Raw genomic sequence first — 15485 nt, forward strand, 5'->3', positions numbered from 1 at the left:
CCCGTAAATAATAAATTTAAAGTATTCCATGGACAAAAATGGAAAAGTTCTGATCTTATTTACAGAAAGAATTTTAGTTAACACAACCATGAAATAACAACATTATGACCAGACGTAGTCAAATTAGATTGTTTATTGGGGTCAACTATCAGAAGACTTGAGGAAAAGGAACACTGATTTACAATGATCATAGTTTTCCATCATATTACACCATATATGCTTTTACTAAGATTACTGCGGACAGTATTCCTCCTCTTTGGCCTAATTTAGTACAGAATGAAATACTGAATGTGTTACAGCTATTCGTTCAAATATTATGGAATTGCTAGGAGTTTTTGTGTATTTCATATGTATCCTACTCATAAACACTATTTCACTCTTCCTTTTCTGGGCTCCAAAACATTGCTCTTTAAACTGAAGTCTAATTATTCTGAAATGGATCAGAAGATTGGAATATCTTCCAGTGACTATAATTTATTTTCAGGAGCGTTTATTTAGCCTATAAGAATAGCGCGTAAATCAGCAGGTACAGCTTGTAGTATATAAAACATATTTTTTATTAATTATATTAATGTGGTTTTGTAACAATCAAGAAACGGAACAGGTGTTTCTTTGGATTTAAAATGTGAATCGTAGATCAAACTGTTTGTTGGTGCAGCTAAATTCAACGAATTTATTAATCTCAAACATGAAAAAATACTTATCTTATCGGGGGTATTTCAAGTCTGAAATTTGAAAACCACCTTGGACTAGCCCACATAACTCTAACGACCTTGACTGTGGTTCGGTTAGTCTCTTTGACCTCTCGACCCCACTTTCACTGCAGCATCCATCTCTGAGAAAGTTAAAACACTTCCGGTGGTCCCTCTCAGGTGGGGATAAGCTTCCCACAGCAACCGCCACACATTTCCATCAAGTCGTGGAACCACAACACCTCCGATAAGACGATGCAGAATTTTCCCCTCTTTCATATTCATTCGTTGAACGACTCAAGTGGACTTATAATTGGAAGTAGGTTAAAGATGCGTTTACAATGCGGGTAATTAATCCGTACATCGGTGTCCGCGGTGCGACAATGGCACAATTAAGTGGCGAGTGACACAATAACATGAGCATTTATGTAATGGCTGAAGTTGGGCGCTCCCCCGCAGTCATGTGTTGTCGGCTCCTCGCGATACCTCTGGTCCTGGTCGGCTCCTCTCTTGTCAGCGGGCAGCTCACGCACGCCAACCCGTTCACCGTCAAACCCATCGTGAGTACTGTACAGAGTTATATATTAAAATGTTGAAATTACCAGATTCAGTCATATACATTGTTCAATATTTTAAATGTCATCACTCTAAAAATACTTTAAGGACAATAGAAAGTTTTACCAGAAGTGATAAATATTTAAAAAGTGGATTAATAATTTTGTTTACTTTACAACAGCACTGTAGTTTAAATTATTTTTGTGAATGCGTAGTTCTCTAAAACCCAAAACATGTATTCATTACTGCAAGCCAATCTCAGATTATTTTGTAGGTGTGTACAATCTCTTGCCCAAACCATGATTCGAACCCATTCTCTGTGCTGATAAGCTGATATACTAACCACTCATCTACAGTATAGAACTAGTACAAGTACAGAACTGTTGGTTTAACAGTAAAATTGTGTCCCTAATTTTATAAACGTCACAGCCTAAAAAACTGAAACTATGTCACTAGAGAAGTTTGAAAGTAGAAGAGTCTTGAAGAGGGCAACTAATTTACCAAAAGCTCTTGACAGTGTTTTGTTTCCGACTAATTAATATAAGTAGCGTTTCCTGACAATCGCAATATCGCCTCTGCTTCCGTGTAATTATGATTAAATCTGACACTTTAATTTTCCTGTTTTCCGCAAGAATTTATATTTTTATACTATACATTAAAACTGTTACAACTCACCGTTTTGGGTTGTTTTGATTGATATTCAGTATATTTATTACAAATTAATTAACAATTGCAGACTATTTATAAGTGGCAGGTTCAACATTGCTACTTGTCTACAGATTATAGTGTAATATTCCACAAAAATATGATTTGTACACTTTAAGGGCAGTCCGACTCCCATTTAAACTCAATGTTAACGATATGTCGCATAACACAAAAAGTATTAGAGATAGACTTGTAAACTTTTTTTTATTTCAAAGATCAAGTCTTTGCCTAGTTCTTAACAAAGGGGTTTGGATTTTTAGTAAAATTTATATTAACTATGATTTTTTTACTTTTTATGTTATTTTTTAATTTTTTACATACATTTTTTTAAATCAGCCTATTTAAAATGTTTTTTAATCCCTGTGTTAAGAACTAGGTTTAGGTTTTGATAAGCTGTAAAAAAAACATTTTGGTGATGATATCTCTTACGGTTGTGAAAATATCCGACATATTAGTTAAAAAAACTTAGTTTACGGGAAACGGCCAAAAACTAACAGAAAGCGTAATAAGAGTATTAACTTACATTTTAATAATGTCCAGCACTGTAGGAAGGGTTGTCTGGGTCTTCCTCCTGCTGAAATAAGTCCTCAATCTTCCTTTTAATCAAAGTTCTTGATTGCCGCACTTTTTTCAAACTCCAAAAGAGCTTTTTCAGCCTTGCGGATGCGCTCTTCATCGAGGCGTTTCATGGCTTTCGCCAGGTTTACCCCAGCACTAAGACCTAACTCTTTCATCATTTTCACTTTGGAGAAGTAACCATCATTATAAGAGAGGACAGCTTCATAAACCCCGAATTTCAATGTATCAATAGCTACAAATGTTCTCTTTGGTAGACGGGCCCATATGACGGTGTTTAGCGACTCGTTGGGGTTTTGGGACTTCAAGAACTTTTTTAGCAACTCAGGATCTGACAGGGCTTGGAAAATAGGCTTAATTTCTAGCATAATGGCTTCTGGAAGATGAAAGTGCTGTGAGTGGTCATAAGTTTCATTACTATGTATACATTTGTTGTAGGCCTAGGCTTAGGCTTATCAACATTCTTCCTTACTTTGAAAACCGAATAGCGGGAACCACTTTCCTTTTGGTTACCCATAACTAATACAAAATAAAACAATAATATTCACTAAACCAATTCACAAATAAACAATGTGCACTAACACAAAATGTAAAATAACTCAAACTAGGTAACTCAGATTACTGTATTATTCACTTTCAACACAACTGACAACAAGCAGAAGCATAACCACAAACGTAAACACAAGTTAGTAAACATACAGTGTTACCAGCTGTATAAAGCATAAACATATTCTGCAGGGACTTTGTTATTATAAGAAATTCCTGTGACAAAAAGTCGTACGAGCTGGCAAAATCCACGCTGAGATATCGTGCAGTACTTGTTTAAAAATATTTTTGAGTTGGGTTATAAATTTATTAGTACCATGTGTCATACATCATTAGATTTAGAAACTTTCAAAGAATAATAATCAACAAAAAACAAAAATCGAAAAAATTTAATAAATTAGAGTTAGACTGCCCTTAATTAATTAAGAAAATGTAATACAAAACCTAAAAAAAACATAAATTTACGCTTATAATAATATAAACAGTAATATTTGTTATATTTGTTCTTTTCCGTAATATGCGTTTACGCTCCTTTTTATCTTTTATCTCAGTGTGGTAACCAAAATATCATAATTTAAATTTTACACTCCAGCTAATAAATTTTAAACAGTTCCCATTGGCGGATAAATAGAAGAAATAATCTTTTGGACGACTTAAGAGTTGGCAGTACTGGCCTAGTTATCTTGATTTTTAAGAGTTGGCAGTACTGGTCCGGTTATCTTGATTTCTAAGAGTTGGCAGTACTGACCTGGTTATCTTGATTTCAGTTCCATGAAAACAATGTTAAATTTCAAGCACTTTACTATGTTTAGTTTTTTCGATAATTCTATTAGCTGTTCCAAAAACTCTCAAACACTTTTGTGCTTCATCATTTAAATATTTTTTGAAAGTATATTCCTTACAAGAAAAACCAAGAGGTGCCTAACTTCACACTCAGAGAAAGTAAACCGTGTTTATTTCCATGTCTAATATTCCACAATACTTCAGATAAGAGTCATAAAGAAGAAAGTATCATTATTGATCCCCCATTTAGCATGCGGAGAGTAGAGACCTTCCGGGAGACCTTGTCTTGTCAAGTACAGTAGTGGTAGCACAAAGAGCGCTGAATGAATTGATAGTCCGACCGCACGTCACTCAGCTCGACCACACTACCGTCTCACGTGCGGTGAATAAATACCCTTACATCATTAATGAACGGGAAGTTCGCATAAGAACTGTCACTGATTGCTTTTCTTCTTGATGATCTTAAAATGATGTCTGATCATATAATATTTTCTGCTTGACGTAGCTGCTTGATTGGACTTTAGAAGAGCGAATAGAGTCTAGAGACTGTCTTATATGTCAGGAATATTAGCAACTTCCATGCCTTAGGAGAATGTGGTGAAGGAGTTCGGATACCCTATAGAGAGACATGACATCACCACGGAAGACGGATACATTCTCACCTACCACAGGATACCTCATGGCAGGAACCACAGCAGTGAAGTCAGCAGGCAGAGCCGTCGAGTCGTACTCTTCAGCAACGGTATCCTGCTCTCCTCAGCAGCCGCCCTCGCCTCCAGAGATGACCTTGGTAAGTCACAACGAGCATACAAACATTCTTTGGGGTAAGACGTTCAATATAATTCAACAGGTTCTAGTGTTTAGATGTAAAGAAAATTAGTTACTTTTGGTGACTTTCAGTGACCTTTGAAGCAAAATATTGGTGGCCTTTAAAGGCATGTTTGACAACCTATTAAAAAGTAATGTACAAAAAGCAACATCTTTACAAAACAATATTTTAGATCTTATTTCACTAAATATCTGGGAAATACATAGATTGAAGACTCATGTTTTACAACAATAAACGATTTTTGTAAATAAAGTAAGAACCTTATTGTGTGTTTAGTGCTTAATATCGCAAACAGCTTTAATACATAAGACATAAAACATTATGACAATTTTGTCTGGCAAAACCTACAAAAACACAAACTGAAAGCAAAATATTGTTGACAAAAGCACGATAAGTTTTTAATTCGATAGTCTATCTACGCTGTGTCATACACAAAGTACGACAACACGTTTTAGCTATTTGGGTGATGTCAATCATGCACATAGAACAGATAACCTGTACCGTAATCTAGGAGTAAGACTGTGATTCTCTAACGAAAAGGTCATCGAACTCCTAAGAAAGCTGGTAAACATTTTGGGCATTCTGGTATGTAAGGCATTGGACCTTTCCTTTAAAAATGATTAATATAATCGATGAAAAGGTCATTTGATTAGAAATAACTCGTCATAATGGGAAGGTAAAGTGAAATTTAGCTCTGTATAGCATTCTATAGATTTTGACTCGAACTTCAAGAAGTGCCGGGCTAGCGGAGATGCTAGCTTGGCACAGTTGAATAATATTTTAACTACCGTATATAAACTTGCGCTTCTTTCTAATGGTTTTGGTTTATGGTCGTTCATACGTATTAGTAATTTCTTTTAATCGATATTCAACTAAAATTGTTAGTAGATAAACAGCAAACACCAATAGTTCTTTTGTGTTTTATAAAAAGGATATGCTTTATATAAGAATTTGCAATATGAAACAGAAGGTTATTATAGCATATTACCAAAACATATACACAGATGTACCAATCATGAATGTGAACAGAGAATATCAGTAGACTGTGAAGGTGTGAATGTTCACAGCATACGGTCTGGCAGACGCTGAGTTCGACGTGTGGCTGGGAAACTACCGGGGAAACATGTATTCACGCCGCCACACCATCCTGGATCCTGACCGAGACAACCTGTTTTGGGATTTCAGGTAGACGTAATAACAACACAATCTTTATCACTAGCTTTTGCACTATGTCTATAACAACAAAATAAAGGAAGAATAAAATCTAAGTAAATATGGTACATTTATGTTACGAGTGTATTACTTAAATTTTACTATAGCAGTCTTTAACTGGTTCTCATCAACATCGTATTAATTTATTCAACACTATTCCCAAAGAGAAGTCACGCATCAGACCTTAAATTATTTGTTCTAGAATTGTTTGCCCCCCAAAAATCATTAAACATTGCTTGGATACCTTGAGTTGCGTAAGAACGCCAACGCTGATCTGTTATAATTCCGTAGTTCTATCAAGTTCTATCATAAAGTAATACTGCCAAACTTATTGCATTACCAAACATTATTTAAACGGGATCCAAGAACTAAAGATAATGGACAGATATTCTGAAAATACTGTTGCCATACTCGACCATAATGCTTCTGTAACAGTATGGTCTTGCAAGAATAGTTATATGGACACGGACAATTTTCAACGAAATAAGCATATTTTTTGCTTAGCAAGTAACCGATCACTGTCACAATGAAAGCGATCACGCAACTGAGGCGAACGAGCTACTGAAATTTTCTCGGTCCCCGAGTTACTTAACGTTGCCATTCACTCTTTCTACTCTCTTTCTACCAATACTATTATGTATTTCTCCATAGCAACTTCAGTGTTGTCACTTTCTGAACGCACGCATAAAAGTTTTACGGTTGCAGTTTGCACGAACTGGGCGCTATGGACCTGGCCGCCAGTATCGACTATATCCTCTCAGTGACGGGTCAGCAGAGACTGCTGTACACCGGCGCCTCCATGGGCACCACGATGTTCTGGGTGTTAGGAGCTACCAGACCGGAGTACATGGAGAAGGTGGAGAGTATGGTGGCCATCGCCCCAGTGGCCAGGCCCTCCAACAGCTTCCTCGTGAACAACTGGGCCCGCTACTACGCACTTCACAGTGGCTTTGTGAGTATTCCAGTCCATTCCGAGACCACCATCGACCATTCTTAGGGAAAAAGGCGTAATAAGTTTTTTTGTGGTTCTCATAGACTCTATAATTTACTAACCACTTTTAGATAGGGGGACAGGCATTCCTGTTATTTGCTTTCCTTCTTCGTCTAAGGGGTGGATTACTGCCAGTACCGAAGTCTGAAGAATGGTTTGAGCATCCCGGAAGTATACTATGAATCCAACCATTTTACAAATTCAGCAGTTTCGAAAAACACTGAAAACATCCTTCCTGAGAAAGTTCACCTCCTGTGTCCAGAATGCTAAAGATGTTCCAATGCTAAGGCAGGGCAGTTAAAAGCAGGTGTTCAGCATTATCATCGCCTAATCTACAGAGTATATTTATCTAAATTTATTTATTTGTGTTATTTGTTAGTAGCGAAATGTGGTCTGTTAAACATCAATGAACCATCCACCCTCTCAAGCTTGGATGAGAAAGGGAGATCATCCCTAATTGAGAAGAACATCAGAGATGTTTTCTCTGTTAGTACGCGCAGTACCTCACAAGCAAAAAATTACCCTCCATTATTCATAAAATGTTCATAATGGAACTAAAAATATATATGCGTAAGTACTTTTTCCACACAAATGAATGACCGATCTGGCCAATTGGGAGTGGTTAGGAGTTATGAGTTCTTCAATCCCACCTTCTGACGGATATAACTTTGAATGGACAGAATTAGTTACATGAGTGGTAATCAATCTGTAGGGCTTTGTGGGCGAAGCATTCCTTTAGTGCCAATGAGTGCTCGGTTCTGGCCTTTGAGTCCTGTCCCTATTTGGGGTATATTATGTGGTCGGAAATAGTTGACACACTTAATCTCCCTTTGAGAGTTCGTACGCAAAGACTCTCCAAATATACGGTTCTCCTTGAATTTAGTAACTTCAAAACGAATTTGAATTAATTGTTGTTAGTTAAATTGATTTGACTGACAGAAAAAAGTTGTGATTGGTTGATACTTGCTCCAATTAATTAGTACCCTCAGGAATACGCTTCAATTTGATATCATATAAGTTGTTCTTGTGTTTACTCTTTAATTGACTCCTATTGAATAGTTTTGAGTTCTGGTGTATGCCTCAAGGTTTATGACACTTGAAGAAACTTAATAGATTCTAAATTTTCGAGACGTAGAGTTAAAATCTTTGTAACATATAACGACAGCAAGTGTCCTAAAACTTGTTATACTTTCAAGTTATCGCTCCTCAATAGTAAACTTAAGCCAAAAAACTGATAGTGTTACGAGTTACCTTGTCTTCAACGTCGCGCTTATTTGTCACAGACCACTCTCCAAGCCCTGAACTACCACGAGGTGTTCCCGTATCGACAAAGTGCTGGGGCTATCGTGTACTTCATGTGTAACACGTTGTGGCTCAAGACTTTGTGTTCTCGTCTCCTCAACATCTTCGGCCTCATTACTGGCCAAGACTGGGATATGGTGAGTTGATATTATGAGGATCCTTGATTTAGACCAACTATCTAGTTGTCTTACTCTTTTATCCTCTAGTTACTATTATGTAATCCGAAAAATATGAGTATCTAAAAATATTTCAACCCTAAAAAGTTTCAAAGTTAATTTAAAATCTGATTTAACTAAAAATGTTATTGTTGTTTTTTCAGTTGTCTGCGAATGTATTTGGCGTTATAACAATATCGTTACTGAAAATTCTGGAAACACATTAATATTTATATTTAAAAAATTGCAGATAAAATATATAAAAAATTGTATAAAACATCTGTTATATACACAACGGCAATCTAGAATAACAATCAATGTTACAAAGTGTCTTACAGTACAACAAAACCTTGTAATTAATAAATTCAGACTGTCTTTATTAAAAACATTCTCTCTTTTACTTTGGTCCAAAACTATATTTAATTTTCTCCATGCCCATTAAAAATAGTTTCAAATAATTTAAAATTTATTTAAAGATCACTTTGTATAGGTTGGAAAATATTTCTGTAGTCTACGAGAGGCCTTCGGAGATATCTCAATGTTGATGCAGCTGGGTACAATCGCTGTCTTAAATTTAGTCTAATAAGAGTTTACCTAAAAATATTTAGTTTTATTTTTTTCTCGTTGTTTCATAATTGTTTTGTGTTATATACTTAATTATGTTATTTTAAGTAAATTTAATAGTCTTAAGTTTGGTGTTATTTAATGTAAATTTATTTATTGAGTGATCTGTATTAACGTACATATAAGAAATAGCTTTTAAACTGTGTAAATTAAGATTCAATTCAATTTAAATGAAAGTTAAAACAACAACCAGTACTAATTGTAGAAGTGCTTACAATTAATTACAATAAGAGTTTCCCTTCTGTTGTTCAGCAGTCTGCGACCCTATTGTAAATTCCTTGAACATTTATTAATACACCTATTGTGACTGCGGGGCAAAATTGCATTTACTTACGCGCGAGGCGAAGCCGAATGTCGAAAATACTGTCGAGCCCGCAATCAAACTTTCCAGACGAATATTGAACGATAATTTTCATCACGACGCACATAACCTAATGAAATCTTTTTAAAAACTATGTGACATTTCATAATCTAGTAATTATTGTTCCATAAGAACATGTAACGATATATAATTAGTTTTGAAGTTAAATCAGCTGTAAAAACAAACAATTACTAATGAAGGGAAATATATGTTTACGACGTAGGGAAAGTAATTTTAGGAAAGGGAAAATAAGCCAACTTAGCTACAAAGGAAATTATTAACTTTCACAGATCTCAGTTGTATTGGATAGTACTCCATTATTATAAAGAGTGATGAAAAGATATTTGTGTATATTTTAAGTCACGTGTTGGTGACGTTGTTGATTTGTTTACAGTTATGTTTTTAATTAAAATGTATGTAATGTAGTTAAATTTAAAGAATAATTATACTTATGATGAAGGGATATTGAAATCGGGTATAATATGTTTGAAGTTGCTCTTTTCTTTAAATACAGATTTCCCGACAGATCTTCTTTCTATACCTAAGTCTACTGCATTGAAAACAGTATAATATTTTGGGGATACTGGCAGTCAAATAGGAGGAGACCCTTATCTGCTACAAATGAAAGAAACCCTTAGAAATACTGCAAACATTTGTCGAAGAGACTACTCCGTCCATAAAATATGCTGCTTGAGATTACGATCTAAGTAGTTCTTAAGTTCTGAAAGTTTTGAAGAAACAATCAGACCATGTATACAATTTATTTAGTCCAGAAGCCTTCAGAAGGCAATTCCAACCGAAGACTCGAATTCTGTAAAATAATGATCACTAAGTGTGACCTACAAATGTGTGATTGGAAAAGTAAGTAAGCGCAATTGTCTTTATTGTAGTGATATAAACTCTCATTAGATGAGGGAGAGAAATACGTAGAGATCCAGCCAAGTGTGGGTTGGAATTGTTTATACCCGGGAAAGTGTGGGATGGAATTGTTGATACTCACGTTGCCTTCCGTAATAAAGGGAACGTTGAACGGGTATTCTTACTGTTATTGCTTATCAATGCTATTTTCCAGCTTAACGAGCTTTTGTAGGACAGAGTTTTAATAGGCTATGGTTTCAGCAGAGCGCTGGTTTAAGTAAAATTTCACGGTTTTTATATAGGGCGTAAGAGGGGGGGGAGTGTAAAGTAAACGATCTATTAGATTATTTCTTATGGAAATATTAAAAACAAAGGTTTATGAAAACTGCCAATCCTGCTATAATAAGACAGCTAACCCAGCGCAACACACAAGGAGCTCAACGAATACCTCGAGCTTTATTTATTATAGCTATTTATTTATAGCTATGGTTTATTAAAAACGATGTTCGAGGATTTTGCTACAGGGTGGCACACTGCCAAATAACGAAGGACAGCACTACGAACACTTATTCTAAGTACTTCTGCAATTAGTACTGGCTGCTCTCTTAAACCTTCAATTAATTGTTATTATATGTTGTGGTTGTATTATTAAGTTTTCCGCAACTGTTTATTGATAGTTGTTTTCTTTTACACGCCGCCATTTCTGATTAGATCAATCTCTTGAGATGTGGTTTGCGGCATATAACTGTACTTATTGAGACTTAAAATAAGGTATGACTCGACCCATGCTTACATTTAAGGTTTCTATGACACCCTGCATGGGCCGTCTCCAGGCATGTAATGGTTAATGCATAAGAAATTAGTTAAGCTGTATAACACAAAGAAAATTATGTAATATTTATCTGAAATGGTTTAAAATGTCCCTTTCGGCTCAGTCGGAAGATATGTAAATTTCAAACGTGGCTGTCGTATGTATAAATGTCAAACTGAAGATACATTTTGTTAGTTTATTTGCACAAAATTGGACAATAACTCTCAATTGTTGCGTTTCAGTGTAATCGAAATTCCATAATCTAGAAACCTTACACGAAAAGTTTTGTATAATTATATAAATTTCTTTTTGAAAACATCATGGACTTGATATAGTCCACAATCATGTGTGTAGTCATGTGTATTTACTTTTAATGGTTCAATTGTATCTATAACTTTAAACGGCACTATCTTCAAAAGGTTGAAAAGGTAGGAGGAGATAAAAAAAAATTAAAAACAATCGTTGCTTGAAATTGCTTGACAATTATTAGAAAATTCTCAGTTTTGATTTATGAAAAGAATGCCTGAGATACCTAATGCAAATGACCACCATCTCATACGTGGTTTTATTCGTTAACACTAGCTGACTTACTCATCCAAGCCATCTGTAAATACTGTCTTTGTACCACGTTGTCTGAATATATTAATAATAATATATTTAAGAAAGTTATCGTTTTGGGTCTTTTAATTAGTTAAAACGTTTACAAGAATGCAAATGACCGCCATCTTTGATTAATACTGAATAATAAACTGATATAAGCTATGTGCAGTTACTACGTTTACACCAAGTTTAGTCTGGTTATAGTGTCAGGGTCTCCCGTAACGGGAGAACTTATATACTTCCGAAAAGTGACGAGACCCCGTAGTAGCGCAAGAAGTGCCGGATCTCCCGTAACGGGAGACTTCGTATTTAATTTATTATACAATAGTGTCATATATTTACTGGTTTACACTACACTACATCCAAAAGCTTCATGGATATCCAAAGCGTACAAAAAAATATTTTCCTTTGTACTGCGGGCAGATGACGTGCTTGTTTTTGTTTTGTGTTCAGCTGTTTTGATGCAACGACGATCGCAGTGGCCGTTGTGTGTTGAAAATCTAATTAATCCTTACAAAAAATTTGTAATTGTTAGATATTATTTTCAGGTAGTTTTAGTTCAAATATAATGTTATATATTATATAAGTTCTGTTTGTTCTTTCACACAAAAATCACCAAAATATTTTGGTAAACCAATTTTTTACAGCATTGTAACCAAATATGGCATAACCAACAATTTGTCATTGTATTTTTTTTTTCAAGAAGGTTTTAATTCATATTTATGTTATACATATGAATTTTGATTGTTTTTTAATGCTGTATAACATAAAAATATTTCTAACTGGATAAAACAAAAATTAGTTTATGTTTTTTTATCTCAAACTTAAAAAAGTGTTTAAAAATTTTTTAAAGCCTATCGATTTTTTATAAAATTTAAAATTTGTACAGTTCTTTGTGTACTCTTTTATGATAGGTAAATTAGAACAGTCTTTTACTAACAAATTAAATTAAAAAATCATGAAAATATGTTGATAAACCAACTTTTTTACAGTGTTTTTACCTAAGTCTCGCGTTTTTGCTGAAAATTTCCCGGCCCTTCTTGCATATATCCCATAATTTCAACTGGCACTCTTACAATGTGAAAAATTTTTAGAGCTGTGGCACTCAAAGGGTTAAAAAATAAAACAAACAAAAAAAACACACGGCAGTGATAGTATTCACAAGCTCGCGTTATATTGCATAAACCCATACGTCATACATACACATAATATAAATGTTCGGATTTTGGGGGTTATGAGTGAAAAAAATGCAATAAGTCGTACTGAAATTTCCGTCATGAGGGTGTTTTCAATAGGCAGATTCATATGAAATTCACCTAAAATATTAACTCATTTAGATACTTAATGTATAAAAGTTTATGACCTAATTATATATCAGCTGGTCAGAACAATAATGTTTATAATTTGGTATGTTTCTCTCATAACATATAGCACAGTTTTCACATAAATACTAATTATAGGTCTATGTAATAATATAATTAATCATTACAATACAGGGAGGAAGTTTAAGAGCATATGATTTACGAGCAACCGTAATTCATTGGCATTAATGCTGCTCAATATTAAAGCATCATAAACGTTTACAACCTCACCAACACCAATCAAATCCAGTTATCATTTTAATGGTGTGTAGTATATTGAGTTAATTGTATTTATTCATCCGGTCATAGAGTTTATTACATAAATGTTCCGTGTACTATGTACTCCCGGATCATATTAGAGGTATTCGTAGTCGGGAACGGTTTCGGGGGGTGCTTAGGGACCATCTGTTTTGGGCCTCTTCGGGTTGACGATATCGTGGCATAGGGTATGGGACGATGGCTTTGTATGAATGGTGATGGATGAATGTCTGTTAAATTCCTTGTAAGTTTTATTCTATGTATTTATTTTTAGTTTCATAGAAAACCTTTGTTTCATTTTATTACTTTATATAAATAGATATTATAATTTTCGATTGTAAAATAATAATGTAAACTGTATTGTGGCTCTTGTTTTACACTAATAGTAGAGTTTATTAATTTATGGTTAGGTGTAAGAGAGGACTTAATAGTCCTAACCTCGCCAATTGAATATGTTTTACGTTGTATTCAATAAAGTCATTTTTCATTTCATTTCATTTCATTACTATGTGAGTTTTATATACGCAACTTTGTTCAACAAAACAATTAACATTCTTTCTATAATTAAAAGTAAGTTCCATGGTTTCTCTGTGCCAGTACGTTTAACCACTTTTTATACTATTTATTTATTTAAAAGTTTTATTTATTTTTATTTTGTACTATTTTATAGAACAGACTGTTAGAAGCTACAAAGTACGGCCCAGCTGGAATATCCACCAAAGTGGTTCTGCACTATCTACAAATCGCAAAAGCAAGTGAGGAATAGTCCATACTGATATCAGTTACACAGATAATAAGTGTAACTGAATAACCCCGTTTCAGCTAGTAATTACAGTTAAAGCCATTAAAGGTAAAAAAGAAAAAGAACAGACATGTCCTTCAGTATTTTTATCTATAAATTTGACATTTCCAATTCCAAAACTTTATTTGTGCCTTGTTCAGATTAGAACGTTAGATAAAATGTTTAACTCTAGATACGAGAGTAAAGCTCGAATTATTGTGATTTTCGAAATACTGACAAGATTATGTTAATTTGAACTACATATAAGGAATCAATTTTACTTATGAGTATAAAAGCAGAATCGAGGGAATTGTGTTTAGATCTTATATAAGTTAAACTAAAACTTTCTTATGATTAAACAGTTATATTAAACAACCGCGCGCGCGCGCGCGTGTGTGTGTGTGTATGTGTGTGTATGTGTGTGTGTGTGTGTGCGCGCGCGCGCGTACTTGGAAAGTACACAGTAACATACTAAAAAACAGCTGAACAAAATTCATTTCATTTTCAAAATTTTTCAATTTATATGGTACTCAAATTTATAAATAGTAACTGTCTGTATTATTTATATACTAGTTATGATTTTTAATAAATGTGTACAATAAAAAAAGTCCAAAAATATTAAAAAGGCTTTCAGTTTAAGTTAAGAATAAACATGAGTAATAGATTTAGACATGATTGAGCTTTCATCCTCCTGATTGACTATTTTAACTTTGGTATGTAGAAAAGTTCCAGCAATATGACTACGGGACGACAGAGAATCAGCAATATTACCGGGCATCCCAACCTCCTGAGTATAACCTGAAGAACGTCACATGCAAAGCCATCTACTTCGTGTACAGCGACGCTGATTTGATTGCTGCCAAAAAGGTAGTTTCTTATTTAGAACTTATTACAAAAGTGATGTACAAAAGCTATCAAGATTTTAATAATTTTGATCAATATGTAATTTTATATAAGTTTGTTTTGTGATCAGACGAATAAAGTAGATATTACAATACTTTTTTCTTCCAGGACGTTGAGTGGTTATCGGAGCAGCTACCCAAGAAACCTAAGAGAATCCTACACAACGTCAACCACCTGGGCCACGTGGACCTGGCTCTAGACAAGAACGTTCCTCAGCTCTTAGTCAAACCATTAATTGAATTTATGAGAAACTTGCCTGATTGAATAAACTGTTCGACAATATTTGTGTCATGATTTTCGTTCCATTATCTGTAAAACAATTCAAATCAAATCATTTTTATTTTGCCAGAACATTACAAAAATGTATAGCAATAGTCATTTTTCTGTAACTTTGAATAATCACTCCACATTGAGACCAGTCAAACATACAGAAATTTCAGTCGCACTACATTCACTCATGCCAATTTTCTCATTTCAATTGTCAAACTTTTCAAACATCCAGTTCATTTGAGCTTGCTACAAGATGGTTTGTGGTCCCTGATCTATACCTCTCTTTGTAGACGCTACTATAGCAACGCACCA

General features: G+C 34.4%; 1 protein-coding gene across 1 annotated transcript; it reads left to right on the plus strand.

Moving 5' to 3' along the window:
* Positions 1-613: 613 nt before the first annotated feature.
* On the plus strand, positions 614-15185 carry LOC124355848 (lipase 1-like). The gene is made up of 8 exons (XM_046807005.1): positions 614-1252; positions 4446-4647; positions 5754-5871; positions 6604-6850; positions 8173-8328; positions 13890-13974; positions 14722-14867; positions 15012-15185. The coding sequence occupies exons 1-8, from the start codon at positions 1109-1111 to the stop codon at positions 15165-15167; spliced, it is 1254 nt and encodes a 417-aa protein (XP_046662961.1). The 5' UTR covers positions 614-1108; the 3' UTR covers positions 15168-15185.
* The last annotated feature ends 300 nt before the right edge of the window (positions 15186-15485 follow it).

This window comes from Homalodisca vitripennis, chromosome 1 (genome assembly GCF_021130785.1).
Source record: "Homalodisca vitripennis isolate AUS2020 chromosome 1, UT_GWSS_2.1, whole genome shotgun sequence".
Classification (NCBI taxonomy): Eukaryota; Metazoa; Arthropoda; class Insecta; order Hemiptera; family Cicadellidae; genus Homalodisca; species Homalodisca vitripennis.